General features: G+C 41.3%; 1 protein-coding gene across 11 annotated transcripts in view; it reads right to left on the bottom strand.

Moving 5' to 3' along the window:
- JAKMIP3 (Janus kinase and microtubule interacting protein 3) overlaps positions 1–18109 on the bottom strand; it is an 86050-nt gene that overhangs the window by 30657 nt on the left and 37284 nt on the right. For all 11 annotated transcript variants that reach the window (XM_077930387.1, XM_077930388.1, XM_077930389.1 and 8 more), the window contains exons 2-4: positions 17402–17691; positions 14589–14821; positions 9237–9734 (exon numbers count right to left, since the gene is read on the bottom strand). In XM_077930387.1, coding sequence (XP_077786513.1) covers positions 9237–9734; positions 14589–14723 — 633 coding nt within the window. In that variant the 5' untranslated portion in view covers positions 14724–14821; positions 17402–17691. The remainder of the gene's footprint in view (positions 1–9236; positions 9735–14588; positions 14822–17401; positions 17692–18109) is intronic.

Below are 18109 nucleotides of genomic sequence, written 5' to 3'. Positions count from 1 at the left end.
AACACAAAGAAGAGGTTAGTGCAGAAAAAGGAGTTGACTCACTGAGAGTATTGGGTTAGTATCCAGGTGTATATCTCAAAAAGACTAGCTCATGCGTTTGTTTCCTGACAGTAGGAAGCGACGCTCCCAACAGTCTCGCCTTCCTGATAATTTCACCCCAGTTACTTTCTCTAACAGAAGGCCTACTTGTGAAACAGTGCCTATGAATATACATGAGGAAGGCAACCAATGGTCTTTAAGAAAATGGCTTGCTTAACAGCATGGATGTTTCCACTTTATATTTAGCAGGTTGTCTCCACCAATAATGCATTTTAATTAATAAACAGCTTGCGAGCATCGCTGCTGCCAATTATGGAAAGCCAGGAAAGATGGGGGATTTCTCTTCCCCCCAGCCGTCCCTCGCCAGCATCTGCTATTAAAAATCAAAACACCGAATAATTTCTAATATCGTTTGTATCAAACCGGTTGTCATGGCTGTTATTTCTCAGACTCTATGGAAAAAAAAACCACCAACATGTCATTTGCAATGCTGCGTAAGCTGCTTATAAGCTTGGGAGCTTCCATAAGCGTTTTTAATAGAGCACTGTAGCAGAAGGTGTGGAAGGGCAAGGCAACATTTCTAACTTGCAGCATCTGGGGCTGAAAAGAAAATGGGAAAGGGGGAAAAACCCACATACCATTCCCAGACAGAGGTTTTAATTTCAAATGAGAAAATCCATGCCAATCATTGGTTGCTCCATAGCTTGCCCATCTCCCTGCAGGCAAGCTGTCAAAGGAAGCAATTAGAATGTACCACAAGAAATATGTCTCTTGCAGGGCCAACCAGCACAGGTAAATAAGTTGTCAGTCATTTATTAGTAAAGAGGTAACTAAAGATCAAAGGGAGCAGGGAGATATCTGCAGTCAATATTATGCCATTAAGGGGAAACTTGGGCATACAGAAGAGGCGACTAGAGGGCTGATAATAGTGCTAAGGCAGGCCATTGGCTCACCTAGTCTGGGACGGTCTATTCTGATTGGACACAGTTCTCTGGGGGTTCAGATTTTCCAGAGATTGATACGTGAGATCTTTTAAAAGTGGAAATGCTGGGGACGGAAGCTGGGGCTGCATTCATACTTCAGTTCATTCTGTTTTCCTGACACTTCCCTAACTGTTCATTGACACATTATATTTGAGCTTTCACATGACATAAAATTCCACTTCTGGAACTACTGTGGAACGTAGCACAAGTTGGGTGCTGATTTCTGTGCAGGGGGGCCAACTTGAATAAAGTATTGAGGAGGCACATAAGTCCCACCCCACATAATCGATCGCAAGATGTGGTGCACACCATTTGAATGGCAATGCCCACCAATTTGGGGGCCGTGACCTCCTCAAATATTTTATTGTGGGGGGCAAATGGAGCTCGGCTTCTAGGAGTTGGCTCCCATGTTTCCGTGTTATTTGCTTCCAGAAAACATCTATTTGCAAATAATATGGCAATGAGTGCTGAACTTGCACTATATGGCACAATATCCAACCATATTTCCAGAACTGTCTTTTATGTTGTGTGAAAGCTCAAATATAATGTGGGGATTAGCAGATAGGGTGTGAATGCAGCCGAAGACCTTTGAAGTGCAAAGCCTCTGAGCTATAGCTCTTTTCCTTAATAAAACATGCATGTAATCATATCAACTAATGTATGCATATACTTCAGTTCTCTTATCTATGTGGCTTTTGATTTTGTTTTTATCTTATTTAGGGGCATTTATTTCATTATTCATTTGTCAAACATTTTAGTCACTTTTTAAAACAACAACAACAAAACAAAAGTATATAGTATATTGTATTTTAAAATGGGGTTTCAGAGTTTTTAGGGGGTTTTGAATGTTTTATGTAGATTTTCAATTTCATTGTTCTGTATGGGACAATGACAATAAAGATATTGTATATTGTATACCATATCGTATCGTATATTGTATACCGTAATTTTACAAAAATAAAACTATATGTACCTCTTTCACTGTCTATTTTCCAAACTAGCCATTGTCTTTTGCCAAGAAGAATAGGAGCACTGCAGCAGAAAATGCTGAGTGGAGTCCTCATGAAAATTTGTCTTAATATTCAAGTCTTTGTATGCAATTTTGCCTAATATACACATTTTTGCAAAGCAATTCCCCCTAATACAGTGCATTTTTGTATGTTACTTTCACCAACATGAACATTTACATGCACACTTCACGCTAGAATATACTTTTTTGAACACATTGCTGGTGGGGGGTGGGGGGGAAGAGAACTGAACTGCAAAATTCAGAGCAAAGTGAGTGTTTTGGTTTGTATAGTGGTACCTCTAGTTACGAACTTAATTCGTTCCAGAGGTCCGTTCTTAACCTGAAACCGTTCTTAACCTGAGGCATGCTTTCCCTAATGGGGCCTCTTGCTGTTGCTGCACCGCCAGCACACAATTTCTGTTCTCATCCTGGGGCAAAGTTCTCAATTTGAGGTAACTCTTCCAGGTTAGCAGAGTTTGCCAGTTTGCTCAACCCAGGGTAAAAGCTGGCTGGTGTGTGTGTGTGTGTGTGTGTGTGTGTGTGTGTGTTTACCTTCACACCTCCAGCTTTCTGGCTTGTTTTTTCAAAACTATTTTCCCAAACATTGGCAGCAATGGGAGAACAAACCTCTATGGCAGATCCAGGCTGGTATGCATTGGAAGCCCAATACAGTATATAGGCATGTCGAGGACATGAAGGAGCTTTGTATCTAAAGGATCCAAGGCTTACAATGACATGTCTTAAAATGCCACCAGTGGCAAATCTGTGCCCATGGAAAGCTCTGGGAATGCTGGGACTCTCCAAGGGAGCAAACACAGCAAAATTATTTAAGGCTTTACACATTCTTATGCTGGTCAAAGAATCCAGCTTTTCTTGATACACCTTTTAATTTATTGTAATCTCCCCCCCGTCCCCGCACTCATCCCATAAGGAGCTGCTTGAGCTCATCTTAGTTAAACTTTTTTTTAAAGTATGGTTAGAGAGGCTGAGCACCCACTCAACCTGCCTCACTGATCGACTTCTGATTATAAGCAGAAGTCCAAACATTTGGGCAACCCTTAGTAGTCGCCCAACATCTGTAGCCACCATGACACTGCTCCTGTTGTAATTAATTAGAACAAGCATAGGCAAACTCGGCCCTCCAGATGTTTTGAGACTACAATTCCCATCATCCCTGACCACTGGTCCTGTTAGCTAGGGATGATGGGAGTTGTAGTCGCAAAACATCTGGAGGGCCGAGTTTGCCTAGGCCTGAATTAGAACTTTATCTTTCTCTGCACCTCTGAAGGGCACGATATCCTGCTTCTCTTTACCAAATCCAAGCTTGCACCAAAGGGCAGGTACCATTCCCACTTGTGTGCTTGCTTCAGGAGGGCTTCTGAAGCCCATCACAACTGTGTTTCCTCTCCAGAGGTTGGGATTATTTGGCACGAAACTTCCAAGTCGCTCCAACAGCAAACTGTTTTTTCCAACCCTTTGGCTGGAAGGAGAGTGGGGCACTTTGTGGGTTTGTTCACACACACACACACACACACTCGAGTCCACTCTATGTAAACACTTGATGACACCCCACGTAGAATGAACTGACATCATTAAAAAGCATTGTATTTGAGGTGAAAGTAATGTCCCAAAGCCTTCAGTCTGGTTGATTTTTATATATGGGATAGGGCAGGGGGGAATAGCATCTTGGCCTTTGCCTCAGGCAGCAAAAGGTCTTGGGCTGGCCTTGGCTTAGAAGGATCTTTCCCCCCTCTTTGATATGCTCCACACCTGTGTGTGAGAGAGAAGCAGAGAGATTGGGAATGTAGGGTATGCTTATTAAGTGGGGAGGAGAAGCCTTCAAAGTCATGAATTCTTTTGCTGTGTTTCCCCTCCTCAAATGTGGTATTCATGCTTGCAACTTTTCTCCAAAGGATAGATACTAGAAAGGCTTGAAGAGCTCTGATGAATGCATTAGCACACATTTGACAACTGCAGAACCACAAGTGTGATCAAAGGTTACATATTCAATGCAGAGTAGGGGTTTAATGCAGCTGTTTTGAGTTCTGCTACACCCAGCAAAAGAGAGAAGGGTCTACTAATGATTTTTTGACAATACAATATATAAATTATTAGAAATCCAAAATGCAAATCTCTTGTCGAATCATATTTTCTAACATTTTCAAAGTGAATAACAACTTTTAAGAATAAGATGCTGGTGATGCAACAAAGTTGGACTAATTATTCCCAATAATTTAAACAAGTAATTATTCCACAAATACTTTGGGGGGTGGCACAGGGGCTTGTTGAAAACTTCAATTAAAAAAAATGATGCTCACAATTTTGTTTTTCCAATCTTTTCTTTGCTGAGTTTTACACAAGATCTAAGTGAGATATCTTATAAACAGACAAACAAATGTATTGTGGCATGAATTTTCATAAGTATTGATTACCTTTGTCATCTGCATGAAATGGAAGTACTGTATTGGCCCGAATATAACCCACATCCAAATATAAGCCGCACCTTTAAAATTTGGCGGCTTGGGGAAGGCTTGGGAGCCGCGGATGGGACGGGCGCCATTGCCCCACGCTCCTGGGCTGCTCTCTGGGGAGGGGGAGCCATGCCCCCTTTGCCAGCAGCCTCGCCCCCTTCTTGGCGGTTCAGGGGAGGCTTGGGAGCAGCGGTTGGGCGGGCGCCATCGCCCTGTGTTCCCGACAGCCCTTGTGGGCAGCTGTTTCAGCAGCGATATTGTAAGGTCGTGAATATAAGTCGCACTTTAACTTTTCACGGTTGGAATTTGGAAAAAAAGTGTGGCTTATATTTGGGGCAATACGGTAGGTTCTTGCCCATGTAACCACATGCCACAGTCAAATCTGTTTGACATTAAGGTACCATGGATCACATGGCTGTTTCCGCTACAGCAGATCAACACAGCTATTTTTGTGGAATCAGTACTTAGTCCACTTTAGTACAGTGGTACCTCGGGTTAAGTACTTAATTCGTTCCAGAGGTCCGTACTTAACCTGAAACTGTTCTTAACCTGAAGCACCACTTTAGCTAATGGGGCCTCCTGTTGCTGCCGCGCCGCCGGAGCACGATTTCTGTTCTCATCCTGAAGCAAAGTTCTTAACCTGAAGCACTATTTCTAGGTTAGCGGAGTCTGTAACCTGAAGCGTATGTAACCTGAAGCGTATGTAACCTGAGGTACCACTGTATTGATAACGAGTTCCTGCATCTTATCATGTGGTTGATGGGAAACATGCCCAGTTAATAAAACTAACAGATTTCTGGCTCCTGTTATTTTGTATCTATCTGCAAAATAGCATGTTATATTATAAGTATAAAGACATATGGCTTCATGATCTTGAAGCATAGTAAATACTCTGGCATTAAAGTGTTTGCTGTTGGGGATTAATTTGCCTCCTGTTGAGCAGAGCTCTGCTATTAATTTGTGGTAGTCTCTGGCTGACATGAGGAAGAGAAAACATTACAATCACATGACTACAGCAAGCCAAATAGATCTTTGGGCAGAGTTTAACCTGTGATGTTGCTAAAATATATTAGAGCATTTTTTTGTCAGTCAAAACATTACTTTCTTTCCTATAACTCTCACGTACTGTTCAATGCAATGTTCAAAATGTGGGTCTCATCCAAGGCTTAGGATGTTAACATGAAAATGTCACCTTGTTGCTTGATTAACAACCAGCTGTTCTGTCTAATAGGTTAATATTTCCCTTGGTGAACATTAGCTGTGGTGCTTTTCTCATAAGAACTCTTAGTTTTTATCATTTCTCTGGGTAAGCAAGATTTAAACCCACAGCCTGGTAGGAAAGTGCTAGGTTTGAAATCAAGATATGAGCCAGTATGGAGCGGCATCAAACATCCAAAATCAAGTTATGTTATGTTTTGCTTGGAAATATTCACACTATACGAGGTTGGGAGGAGAAGGGTGGGGATGGTTATTTGGGAAAAGCTGCACATATAGAGAAAGGCAGTAAGATTTGAGGGGAAAGCTATATTTGGATTTAGCAGAAGTTAGCCACTGAGTCCCTTACTATAAACCGAATTTTGTGTTCTACCAATTGCTGTTCCCTACAAAAGACCCAAACATGAGTCCTATAGATGGCAAGAGCTGAAATGATCACTTGAGTCAGATAGTTACTGTAAAAAAGGCTAGTGGGGTTTTACAGGAATCCTCCAATATCTTAATTTGGCTCCATTCTAATTAGACTCAAAGAGCCAAGGCTAAAATGCACATTGCATGCAAACAAGTAAAAGTGTTGTCTGATGGCTTTTTCATGGAGGATAAGGCTATCCGTGGCTACTAGCTCTGAATACCAGTTGCCTGAAATTGCAAGTGGGGAGAGGGCTGCTTCACTCAAGTTCTGCTTACAGGCTTCCTGTGGACATCTGGTTGGCCATTGCGAGAACAGAGCGCGAGACTGGATGGCTCTTTGGCACAATCCAGTAGGCTCTTCCCATGTTCATTTAAGCTTGAAAAATTACTTTGGGGAAAGGTGATTGAGCCTGGATTGGTGCCTGGGGAAGAATAATTTTCCCACTTGCTACCTCCCTCTCCAAATCACACCTTTCGCCCTCTAAACTGGTTTTGAATTTAAGTACATGTTTATGAAGGTCAGAGATACCGACAGGCTACACTTATATGTGTTTGCATGTAACATTTAATTGTGCCTCCCCAAATATCTTGGGACACTTCACTAAGACACCCATTTGTGTGATCAGTCTAATATATCCAGAAGTAACTCACATCTTCTAGCAACTGCTGAATTCCTTAATATGCTGTAGGTTGGAGCATCAGCAATCACACTTGTTGTGACTGAGCTCTGTGAACTATCGGCTCACATATTGGACCATCCATTCACGTGGATATTTCCATTCATTTCAAACGGTATTATTCAATTTTCATCCTTCTCTCTCTCTCTCTCTCTCTCTCTCTCTCTCTCTCTCTCTCTCTCTCGTGGTATTTGAGGGAGTTACCTTGTTTTACCTTCCCAGCAACCTTGTAAGGATGACTTAGGATGGGAGAATGAGACTTGCCCAAGGTCACCAAGCCATGAAGGCTAAAGGGAGGTCCATATCCAGATATATTTAACCATTATACTACTCTGTCTCCCTAGTTACAATCTTACTAACTATACACTGCAGTAAAATAAAACTATATTTTGGTATTGAACAATTAAGCTGTTTCTTTGCATCCTTGAATGCTATAGATGCTATTTCCACTTAGACTTTGTCCACGTTATACTTTTAAAGTACATTCAAAGCACATTATTTCCCTCAAGGAATTATGGGCACTGTAGTTTACTTCTCACAGAATTACAATCCCCTGAAACCTTTAACAAACCGCTGTACGCAGGATTCTTTGAGGGAAAGATTAAGCTTGAATGTGCTTTCAATGAACAGTTGCATGATATCTCCAAACAGAAGTTGCATGATATCTCCAAAGTTGCATGATATCTCCAAACAGAAAAAGAGCATTCAACGTATTTGACTATGAAGGAAAGATATGATGCTGGTCACAGTTATCCCTTGGTATAGGATCCCAATGTTCCTGAACCCCACAAATTGGACAACATTGGATTTAACATGACTAGACTTAACTTATCAAGCTTACATTCTATTACAAGTAAAGTTATGTATTTTACTTTGGAAAAGAAAGTATCCATTCTGGATATTGCATATTTCAGAATACAAAAAAGCAGATCATTTAATATGAAACTGAAGGTGCATTTGTCATTGTCATCCTTATCATGGAAAACAGCAAAAAGCTCCCTGAGCATAATAAATCAGCTGAAGTTATACATCAAGAATTGATCTACTATGAATAATTAGCTGCTGCAACTAGTCTCCCACTAATGGTGTTAGAAAGCATTAAGTGTAGCTTTCATTGTGATCACGGGAGTGTTAAACATAAATTCACACATAGTAACATGTAGATGTGGTGCTGGAGCAGGAAAAACATAAGACTACACAAAGGCCTTGCTCTCTGAATTCCTGGTAAACGCCTAACAACTGGGGGGTGGTGGTGGTGGAATCAAACAACTGTTGAAATAAAATAGAAAATTGAAAGCTATCATGCAAAGTCAGAGCTATCCAGTGAGAATTTAAACCATCTCTAGAGTGGCTTTATATGCAAAATACAGCCATTTATAATACAAATATGTTATCCTGGAAATGAAACTGTGTACGGGCCAACTTATATGTTGTGTATTTTCCTGCATGGAAAGCACTTCTGTCTGGGAAATACTGTGCAACTCAAATCGTTTATGATGAGGCCAGATGGAGACATTTACGTATGAAAACAGGCTAAAAAACCATGACTAGATGCAGGCTAAAGATAATTGCTTTATACGTTTAAAAAAGCCCCAAAAACCTGCTGAAATGGCATAAATGTATATTCAGTGGTTTAAGTCGAAGAGGCTGTAATCCTATGCACACTTATCTAAGTTCCATTAGATTCAGTGCGAGTTACTTCCAAGCAGGCATGCCTAGAATTGTACTGTAAAGCAAGGGTTTAAATCATTGGCCTCCTACACATGGCATAGGGCTGTGATCACTTTGTCATATTTGAAGTTTTGCCTATACCCCTTTGCCTAGAGAAAGGTTGCTAGTAACAATTAGATCACCTTATACTTCTACAATCATCAGAAGTCTTTTATGTCTCAGTAACAATGCAACATTATGAAAAGGTAGATAAGTAGAGATGCATAGCAATTTGCAAAGCTGGTTGTGACCTGGAAAAAAACGTCATCTCCTTCCTCCTAATTTACCCTTTACCAGCAGAAAGACAAGGCGGTATTTGGATTCTAGCACATAACTATTTTTCAAGCTTCAAAACTTTTTTTTGAAAGAACAACCTACTGCTCACTAACTAGTACTGATGTGAAGTTGATTCCTAGTGGAACTAAAATGATCATTTAAACAGATGGCATGGCAAGAGACCAAGAGACAGCCAGTATCAAAACCTTGCACCCTGTTAACTTACAGCACAGCATATCTTTGAGAGACAACCTCCTCCTAGACATTTTCATTAGTGCTGGATAAACCTCAGAAGGCTCAGAAAGTCTGTATGAATTAGTAGCCCCAATGCAGGATGCTTCATCACAGTGAATTTGAACTGTTTATTAGCAAAAACACAGAAAGAACATACGTTCCCTTCCCCTTGTTGCTGAAAACCTCCAGAATGATTGAAATTTGCACATACCAATCTGCGAATTTCCCTCTCACACTCTCTCTTTATCCTGGTAATCTCTTCTTGGTGAAGGTGATACACACTCCGTATCTCTGCTGCTTTGATTTTGTCGGCTTGCACGACCACAGATAAAGCTTCTTCCACTTGTTTTTTAGCCCCCTTAAGCTCCAAAATTTCCTGTTGCATTTTGGTTTTCTCACCCTCAAATCCCTTCTTGGCCTCCTCCTTTGCTTCGCAGAAGAGCATCGTCTTAACCTTATCAGGCGTCCCATCCCGGACAACATTGAGTAAGGCCTGAAGTCTCTGAATTTCATTATCTTTGATTTTTATGACTCTAAGAAGCTCAGCTTCATGCTGTCTTAAAAGTCCCTCGCGAACAGCTTGGAGCTCCTTCATTTTTTCTTCATGAAGTTTAGCCTTGAGCTCCGTTACAGTCACTGTGTTTTTGTGCTGTTCGTGTTCTTTGATCAGCTTCACTTCCTGATTTTTCTCCCTCTCCAATTTGCTGACCTAGAAGAAAAAGAAAGTATCACGCGGTATGTTTGAGATGGATTTTATAACCTAGCAATAAATTTTGGGGGACATATTTAAGACAGCTGTTGGGAAATCAGCAAGTGTTTTTTCATTATCACCAATTAAGGGTTAAAAAGAGGTGTAAGATTAAATGAGTGAGTTTGTCTGGGGGTTTTTCTCCCTATTAGCAACATCAGCTATGCAGGGTGGGGGGCACAAGCTAGATCAGAACCATGGTGCATGGGAAGGAGGGGTTAACCCTGTCCCCCATGTTAGAATCCCACCGAAAGTTAGAGTTGCTCATAGCCCTGACAATGGAGCATGTCAGGGGTGGATAAGGAAAGATGGAGTCCTCCCATTACAAGTTTCTCCATCCCTCTGAAGACTCCATCTCCTACTGAATCCCGGGCTCATTTCCCATCAGACACCGGGCACACTGGGTGTACTGGGAAGATGTAGACAAAGGGAGGGAAGGAAAATACCTCCCTTTCTCTTCTACAGTGACTTACACATTAAAATTAGGGCCCGTCCATACCTTGGCTTAATATGGATTCTTTGTGCCTTCTTTAATTTCCTCCTGTCCATGTGGCATTCACCTCCAACTACTGCCCCCCTTCTAAAAATCTTGAGATCCCAATATGCAATTAATATAGCTCTCCTTTTCAGATTTCCAAGGCATAGAGAATCCCTAGGTTTAGTGAGCAGACAGTGTGGGACAACAGTAGTTGGAAGAGAACACTGCATGGACGATGGGGAATTAAAGGGGGCCCTTTATTGCACTAATAAACTTTAATAAGGACAGGAATATTCACAATACCAAAGTTTCTCAACAGCCATCTGCGTGCTTCTCCTTGATGATACACAATTACCATGTCTAAAAGTTGGTTGCATGCATTGTATTTTTGCACTTTTTGGTAACGTGCTAATGCATACACAGGAGTGTCGACACAGATAGGCCGGACAATAATTCAAACCAACCAACGCACATACCCATTTAAATTAGCTGACAAAAGCAGTTTTGGTATGGCTGGATTAGCTCTCCTTCTCAAAAGTTTTAAAATAATTCACTGATCTTCTTGCCTGCCTGCCTACCCTTTATAGTGAAAGCAAAACAACTAGAGTCTCTCTGAACCAACCTCCTGCCAATTTCTAACGCAAAAGTCAGAGACTCAGCTCATTTCAGGTTTCACGTAAGCACAAGTTTTGCATTGGTCTTTTAACTTTTGCACTGAATGCTTTTTTTGAGTTCTTCAAGGCAACAATTCCAGCTAAAAGCATCGCCCCCTGGCAAATGTAAGAAGCTGGTGAGTTTAGCAGAGTTTTGAAAAGCAAAGACTGTCAATGAGCTCTCCCCATTTTCCACCTCACTGCCCCATTACTTAACAGTGGCCATGTTACTTGGCTCTTAGATACTCCGCTATTATTACACAACTGATCCAACAGCATTGTTCCAGTTACTTCCAGGGCTCCTTCATTCAGCATTCATCCTAACTGGGTTGCACAAAGCTTACTTGGTGGTTAGACTCTGTCCAGTTGCACTGAGCATTCATCCTGATTTGCTTACAGGGTTCTTACATGTCTTCCTGTTAATCATTCATTAATCCACATTATTCATTCATCCCACATTTTTCGGCATGTTTCTCCATCACTTTCCTAACTTCAAAAGGTTGGGGGGGTTGGTTTTTTTGTTACTAAACAAAAGAGTGGATTGATTGAACTAGGGCAACAAAGTGTTTTATTCCACTTTAATTGCACAAGCCTAAATCCCTCCCACAAAACAGGGGGAGTCTGGAGACACCCCCAGTTACTAAGGGGGTTTTACTAAATGGGGACTTAATATTGTAAAGGGTCATTCAGGTATCTTTTCTTTTTTACTGACTGAATCCTCTGTCCTCCCTGTTAAATCTGGATTAAGTGTTTGTAGGGGGGTATGGCCTGGCATTTTGATGCCAATGATGTTGTATGGATGATACAAAAAAAAAAAAAAAAAAAAGCTGCATGTATGAGGAGCACCCATCCACAGGAAACACAGCAGCAGCTTGCTGGGTGGGGTGCAGCAGCTAAACTAGCTTTCCAGAAGGTGGCTCACTGGGAGGGCAAGACGGCAGGGAGCCTGGCATGGTGGAAACACACTCGCAGAGCCAATCCAGTACTTCTGCTATTGCACCACATTGCACCACAATTGCACCACATTGACCTCCCCGCCCCTTTGATCCTGCTAGGAAGCTAAGTGCCGTGGCTCCAGCCCCCCCCCCTCCCGAGAAAACTGCTTCTAAAGAGTCACCATCTGTAAATGACTTAATACCCACCAGGAAGCCCCTTAAAATTAACATGTTACAAATTTTCTTAGCTACCAAATTAAATTTTAAAATCCCCAAACCATTTTCAGAGTAGTGTTATAGCAATAAAATCTTCCAACCCCTTTGCAAAGCTAAGCAGGATCCGGTATGATTTCAACCTGGATGGGAGACTGTGTTTTGAGATTCCTGCATTGCACAGGGTTGGACCAGACTACCCTAGGTATTCCCTCTATGATTCTAAAACAGCTTTGTGCTTGCTCAGTGGTTTTTAAAATGTTAATTAAGCAGCGTTGGAAGTAAAGAATAAATAAAAATGTCCTGCCTGGACAGTACGCAAACATACACTTTTGAACAATATACAAATGGCCTTCTTTTAATGATGTCTTCCCAGGAATGAAGCTGCTGCTGTACAAGCGATTCAATAATGCAATGCTTCCGGGCTTGTTTTCCGATGTGTGATTTACACAAGAATTTTGGAGTAAAACTAAACACTAAATCTCCTAATTAGAAATGAATTACAAAGAGATGCCATCCATTCAGAACCCTTGGCTGTAATTGCTTGTCTGCAGCTGATATTAGCAACATGCTGGCCACGTCTAACATTAGCATACTGCTTATATTTCATTACCGACTGCTTAGTTTGCAGTGCTTAGTTTGCAGTGTTGCCTGGGATGGATTGGTAACATCAAATAAAATCAATACTAAAGTCTGGACTGGCTTGCATTTGTGGGTTATAACCATCATACCTGGAATGAAGCTTTTAAAAATGGTGTGGACTTACATAGAAGAAAGAAACAGTGGAAATGTGTGTGTATGTGTGTACAGTATACACACACATATCTATGATTCCATGAATGACCTGAGTGCCTAGATAGGATAATGTGGAAATACGTGGTCCTTAAGGCCTGTTAGCCAGTGCAGTTGCCTCAATATTGGCTCAATAGCTGGCATACATCTGTCTCTGGAGACAATGGAGGAGTGTCCCTTTGGACTTGAAGTCAAACTGTTGGAGAGTCACAGCGACTGCTCTGGCTGTAGAGACCAATACAGGAGAGACATGTTTTGTTGCAGCGGGCACAGATGTAGGCATCCATTTGTGCTACTGCAAATGTGCCATGGCTAAATATGGCCTCACTTATTCCAGCCAAAATTAAATACATAAATTTAAAGAAACCCAAGGGTTGTAGCCATCATTAGCCCTACTCTGAGTAGATCCTTTGAAATTAATGAACATGATTAGCTTGGGTTCATTCATATCAGTGGGAGACCCATATAGAAAAGTATTTATTTTTATATTGCCTTATATAAAATTATGAGTCTTATTCAACACTGTTGTTCTGCTAGTGCAACCAGTTGCACCATGCAATTTTCCCCTCCACGCCTCTCCCATGAAGACCCCCTCATCATCAAAATCTGCTCCAGAGGATGGAGGGGCCCTTCAGAGAAGATTTTTAGGGTGCGCAGAGAAAAATTTGATGGTACACAAGGAGAGGACAGGGGTGGCCCATTCCACAAACAGAACTCCATGCACAAACCTATCTATTTTTATATTGTTTTATTTGGATTACATTAGAATAACTTGGGATATTTACTTACAGCTACTAGTAAGCATAAACTTTCACAGCCATATATTTCTGTCTATTCTACATTTATGTAATTCAATTTATAATTTAACATTTAAATAATCAACGTATCTGAATTTAAGTACATTAAGAGCCATTTATGTAACATTGCCTGTGACATCTGTTCATCATCAGTACTGTTCTCCAGTAGTGTCAACATAAAATTCAGCAGGTTCACCCTGAGTAGTACTTAATTGCCTGCAACCCTGTTTCCAAGCAAAGCGAAGTGTAGACAAAATATAATTTGTCTTCAGATTTGGTAGATTACCCTAAAAGCCAATGCAGGCTCCAGCTGTCACCCACACAGTAACCAAAGATTAATTTAATTTTCGCATAAAAAAGCTAGATTGTGCTCAAAAGAAATTGCCGGATCAGCTTGTTTAATGTGTACTGCATATGGATTTATGCCATCGTCCCCCACCCCTTCTTGGCAGTTTTGCTTCTTAGTGTATGGTACATGCTGACAATACAGCTGCTTTTGCCTCCATAGGGGACCAATTAGAGAAGTCTCTAAATAATGCATCAAAACCCACATTCGTATGAAGACAAGATCTAAAACAACCTTCAGGCTTCATTCCACAAGAGTATATTAAGAGGAGGACCCTTGTTTAATGTTTGCAGCATCTTCTTTTTTCATGATCAACTCCTCAATTTACAGATCCAAGGCTTATGTTCCATTGCAAAGAAGGACCTAATCTATTAATACACATGCTATCTTTCAGAAGTGCATTTACTTATTAAAACACACATCTGTACTGTGATGAAGTGTACCAAATTGCATGGTGTGGTGTGTTTTTTCCTGGCACAGGAAAAGAGCTATGGGATGGCTTTGCCTCCTGATTCGCCATCACATTGTAAGTGGGTGTGTTTAGGAAACAGGATGGCTTTTGTTTTGATTAGCAGTGGTGGGGGCAAAAAAAGATGCACACCTTACTCTTTTCTTGCTGGAGTTCTATTTGAATATCTGTTAGTTTTGCCCTGAGCTCTTCATTAGCAGCTTGCAAAGCAGCTAAGGCATCCGGTCTTTCTCCTTTAGCTCGAAAGCTGGCACCCTTCTTTGACATTGTGAGACGGCGTGGCAAGAGGGGCAGACTCCCAAGCAGAGAGGACCTCCTGCTCTCGCCTATTCCTTGATTCTGCTCCACGACATTTTCTTATTCATCTGCAAAATAAGAGAAAGATCAACAGTTGGGAGTCCCATCATTAGTCTGCAGAAAATACAAGGTGTTTCAGCTGGAGAGGGACCAAAGCACATAAGAAAGAAGCCCCTTTTAAGGGATTGTGCGTCTTCTATTTACTTCCTTATTGGTAGCAATACATCTTCTCCTAGAGCAGCCTTTCTCAACCTGTGGGTCCCCAGATGTTGTTGGACTACAACTCCCATCACCTAGCTAGCAAGGCCAGAGCTCAGGGATGATGGGAGTTGTAGTCCAACAACATCTGGGGACCCACAGGTTGAGAACTGCTGTCCTAGAGCAACTTTGCAGATTCTTCCTTAGCCACTCATCATCATTTCATCCTAGGGTGGAGCTACATCACATAAAACCTTACAAAATTCAAAAACTAGTTCAATAAAAACAGAGCATCAATTACATATCAAGTGGGTGATAAAATACATGTTGGTTCAAAACCTCAGCCCCTTCCCCAAAGACTGGGAGGAATAGCTTCAGCTGCCAATGAAAGGTCAGCAATTTCAGCTTTTGTGTGTTTTAGAAAACATGGTGGCACCACATAGACTTTTTGAAGTACCATATGAGATACTCTAAAGAGCCATTGCAGTTATTTGGTGAAGTGCAAGCTGCCCTCTTCATCCCTATTCTGGTATGTTTCTTAATTGGTGGAGTGGGAAAGCTTATCCGCCCATTTTCGAGCACAATTCAAAGTGTTGGTGCTGACCATTAAAGCCCTAAAAGCCCAGTATACCTGAAGGAGCAACTCCACCCCCATCGTTCAGCCCAGACACTGAGGTCCAACACCAAGGGCCTTCTGGTGGTTCCCTCATTGCGAGAAGTGAAGCTACAGGGAACCAGGCAGAGGGCCTTCTCCGTAGTGGCACCCACCCTGTAGAACACCCTCCCATCAGATGTCAAGGAAATAAACAACTATCTGTCTTTTAGAAGACCTCTGAAGGCAGCCCTGTTTAGGGAAGTTTTTAATATTTGATGTTTTATCGCTTTTTGTTATTATTAATTCTGTTGGGAGCCGCCCAGAGTGGCTGGGGGAACCCAGCCAGATGGGTGGGGTATTAATAATAATAATAATAATAATAATAATAATAATAATAATAATAATAATAATAATTCCTTTAAAAATATATTGTCATCATCAACCTTCCCTCCAAAGAGCTCAACACACTTATCTGCCTCTCCATTTGATTCTCACAACAATCCTGTGAGGTAATTTACTCTGAGAGATAGTGACTGGCCCAAGTTCACCCACTGGGCTTCATGGCTGAGTGGGAATTTGAATCCTGTTGTCCCAGGTCCTTGTCCAACACTAACTCGTATGGAAAATGAATAGAAAAATGAACTGTGGGATGAGTTTGGGGATGCAGCAGAATGTCTGTGCGAATGCTTCATGACAACCCCAAATCATTATCCCCTTTCCCACCCCAGCAAGATGACATCTCATCACCTCACCACTGGCCAGCCATTCAAAGCCTCTGGGAGTGACTCCATAAAACATCTGACCACCTTAAAGAGTAGGAGATACAGGCTTGCTTCTCTGCACACCCACATTCTCCCAAATCACATATCAAGCCATATGATAATGTACGAGTTATGTGAATTACTGCAATATTGGTTGGTGCATTAGCTGTGATTTTTTTCAAAAATACATGCACATTATTGATTTCTCATCAGCTTATGACAGGCTAGATTTAAACCATTGATTTAAATCAAGGCAATTTAAATCATTGATTAAAAGTATTTAATTCACCAGTGGGGAAAAGCTGTTTAAAATAACTAACTCAAATCAAGCCTATATTTATTGAACAAATGTGCATACTAATCAGTTGTGATAACAATTCAAACTGAGTTGTTTATAGGCGAAATTGTGCCTTTACAGTACTGTCTCTGATGATACAGCCCATAAGCCACTTTCACTATAACAGGCATACCCAAAGACAAAGGAGCATTTGTGAAACTAAGCATATCTGTTTGGCTCTCTCTGTGATACATATGCAGGACAGGGAGTATGAGTATTTAAGACAAAATACTTTTCCAGAAGCAAGGACTGTTAGTTAGGACGCATCTGCACTATACATTTAAAGCAGTATCATACCACTTTAAACCGTCATGACATCTCCCCAAGAATCCTGGGAACTGTAGTTTGTTAAGGGTGCTGTGAGTTGTTAAAATGACCTTTATGCTCCTCACAGAGCTACAATTCCTGGGTGGTTTAGTAGTCATTTCCTCTTCCCAGGGAATTCTGCCAAGGTGAATGTCTCCTTCACTTTTTGAAGGACAATCATCATGCCATTTTCATTGCTCAGGAACATCAAAACATCCATTACACTCATGCTTGCAATTGCTAGCTTTATCCAATAAAGTTTCATCAAGACCATTCTTGCAGAAGCACGGTAAGAAAGACACAAAGAACTGGAAAATGGTGGGATGACCTCCAGTGGTCTTCAAGTTTATGAGAATTTCAGGAATGAAAATAGAGTTTTTACTTTATGAGTTGCAATTCCACATGGACCACACTGAAAGGCTTTCTTCTTTCTAAGCAAGCTGCTATTTACCTTGCCTTCTGATGGGAAGAAAATCCCTCTGCTGCACAAGCTGTCAGCAAAACACCAGCATGTGACCGGATTCCTTTCTCATGGCCACTAATTACACTTCAGGGTTTTTTTTTTAAATAGAGGGAACACTCTTCAATTCATAGCAACATAAAGGATGCCGGGAAAGGCCATTCAGAATGTCAGATTATATCCAGCCATGATGATCCATTAATAGGTCAGAGAGATGCGGCTTCCTTCTGTGCTGTTTAATTGCATGCCCCAGCTGAAATCTCTAGACTCCTGTGTTCTTCCTTGAAAAAGCAAAGCAAAAGAAAACAAAGCACATGTTACAAAATTTGCACAGAATAACTCAATTGCACTCAGTGTCTGCTTTCAATTGCACTCAGTGTCTGAAATGGTATTGGTTGGAACATTCCCCTTTTCCTAAACAATGTTTGGCCCTGCTTATGGGCTTCCCAAAGCCATCTGGCTGGCTACTCTTGGAATCAGGATGCAGGATTAGATAGTCCGATCAAGCACCTTTGCTTCCCTCCTTTGTGGAGGAAAAAGAGGGGCAAGTGGTGGAGATTTAGGATGTCACAATCTCTTAATGTACCACTGCTCAAGTAATGCAGGGATGATAGGGGCACAGAAACAAGCAAGCAGGCAGGCATTGCTTGTTAAAAAGCAGCATCAGTCTAACATCCTGAAATGAAAACTAGCTCTTCA

Source organism: Podarcis muralis, chromosome 6, assembly GCF_964188315.1.
Source record: "Podarcis muralis chromosome 6, rPodMur119.hap1.1, whole genome shotgun sequence".
Lineage (NCBI taxonomy): Eukaryota > Metazoa > Chordata > Lepidosauria > Squamata > Lacertidae > Podarcis > Podarcis muralis.
The sequence above is the reverse complement of the archived record's forward strand: the minus strand, read 5'-3'. Positions and strand labels throughout refer to the sequence as shown.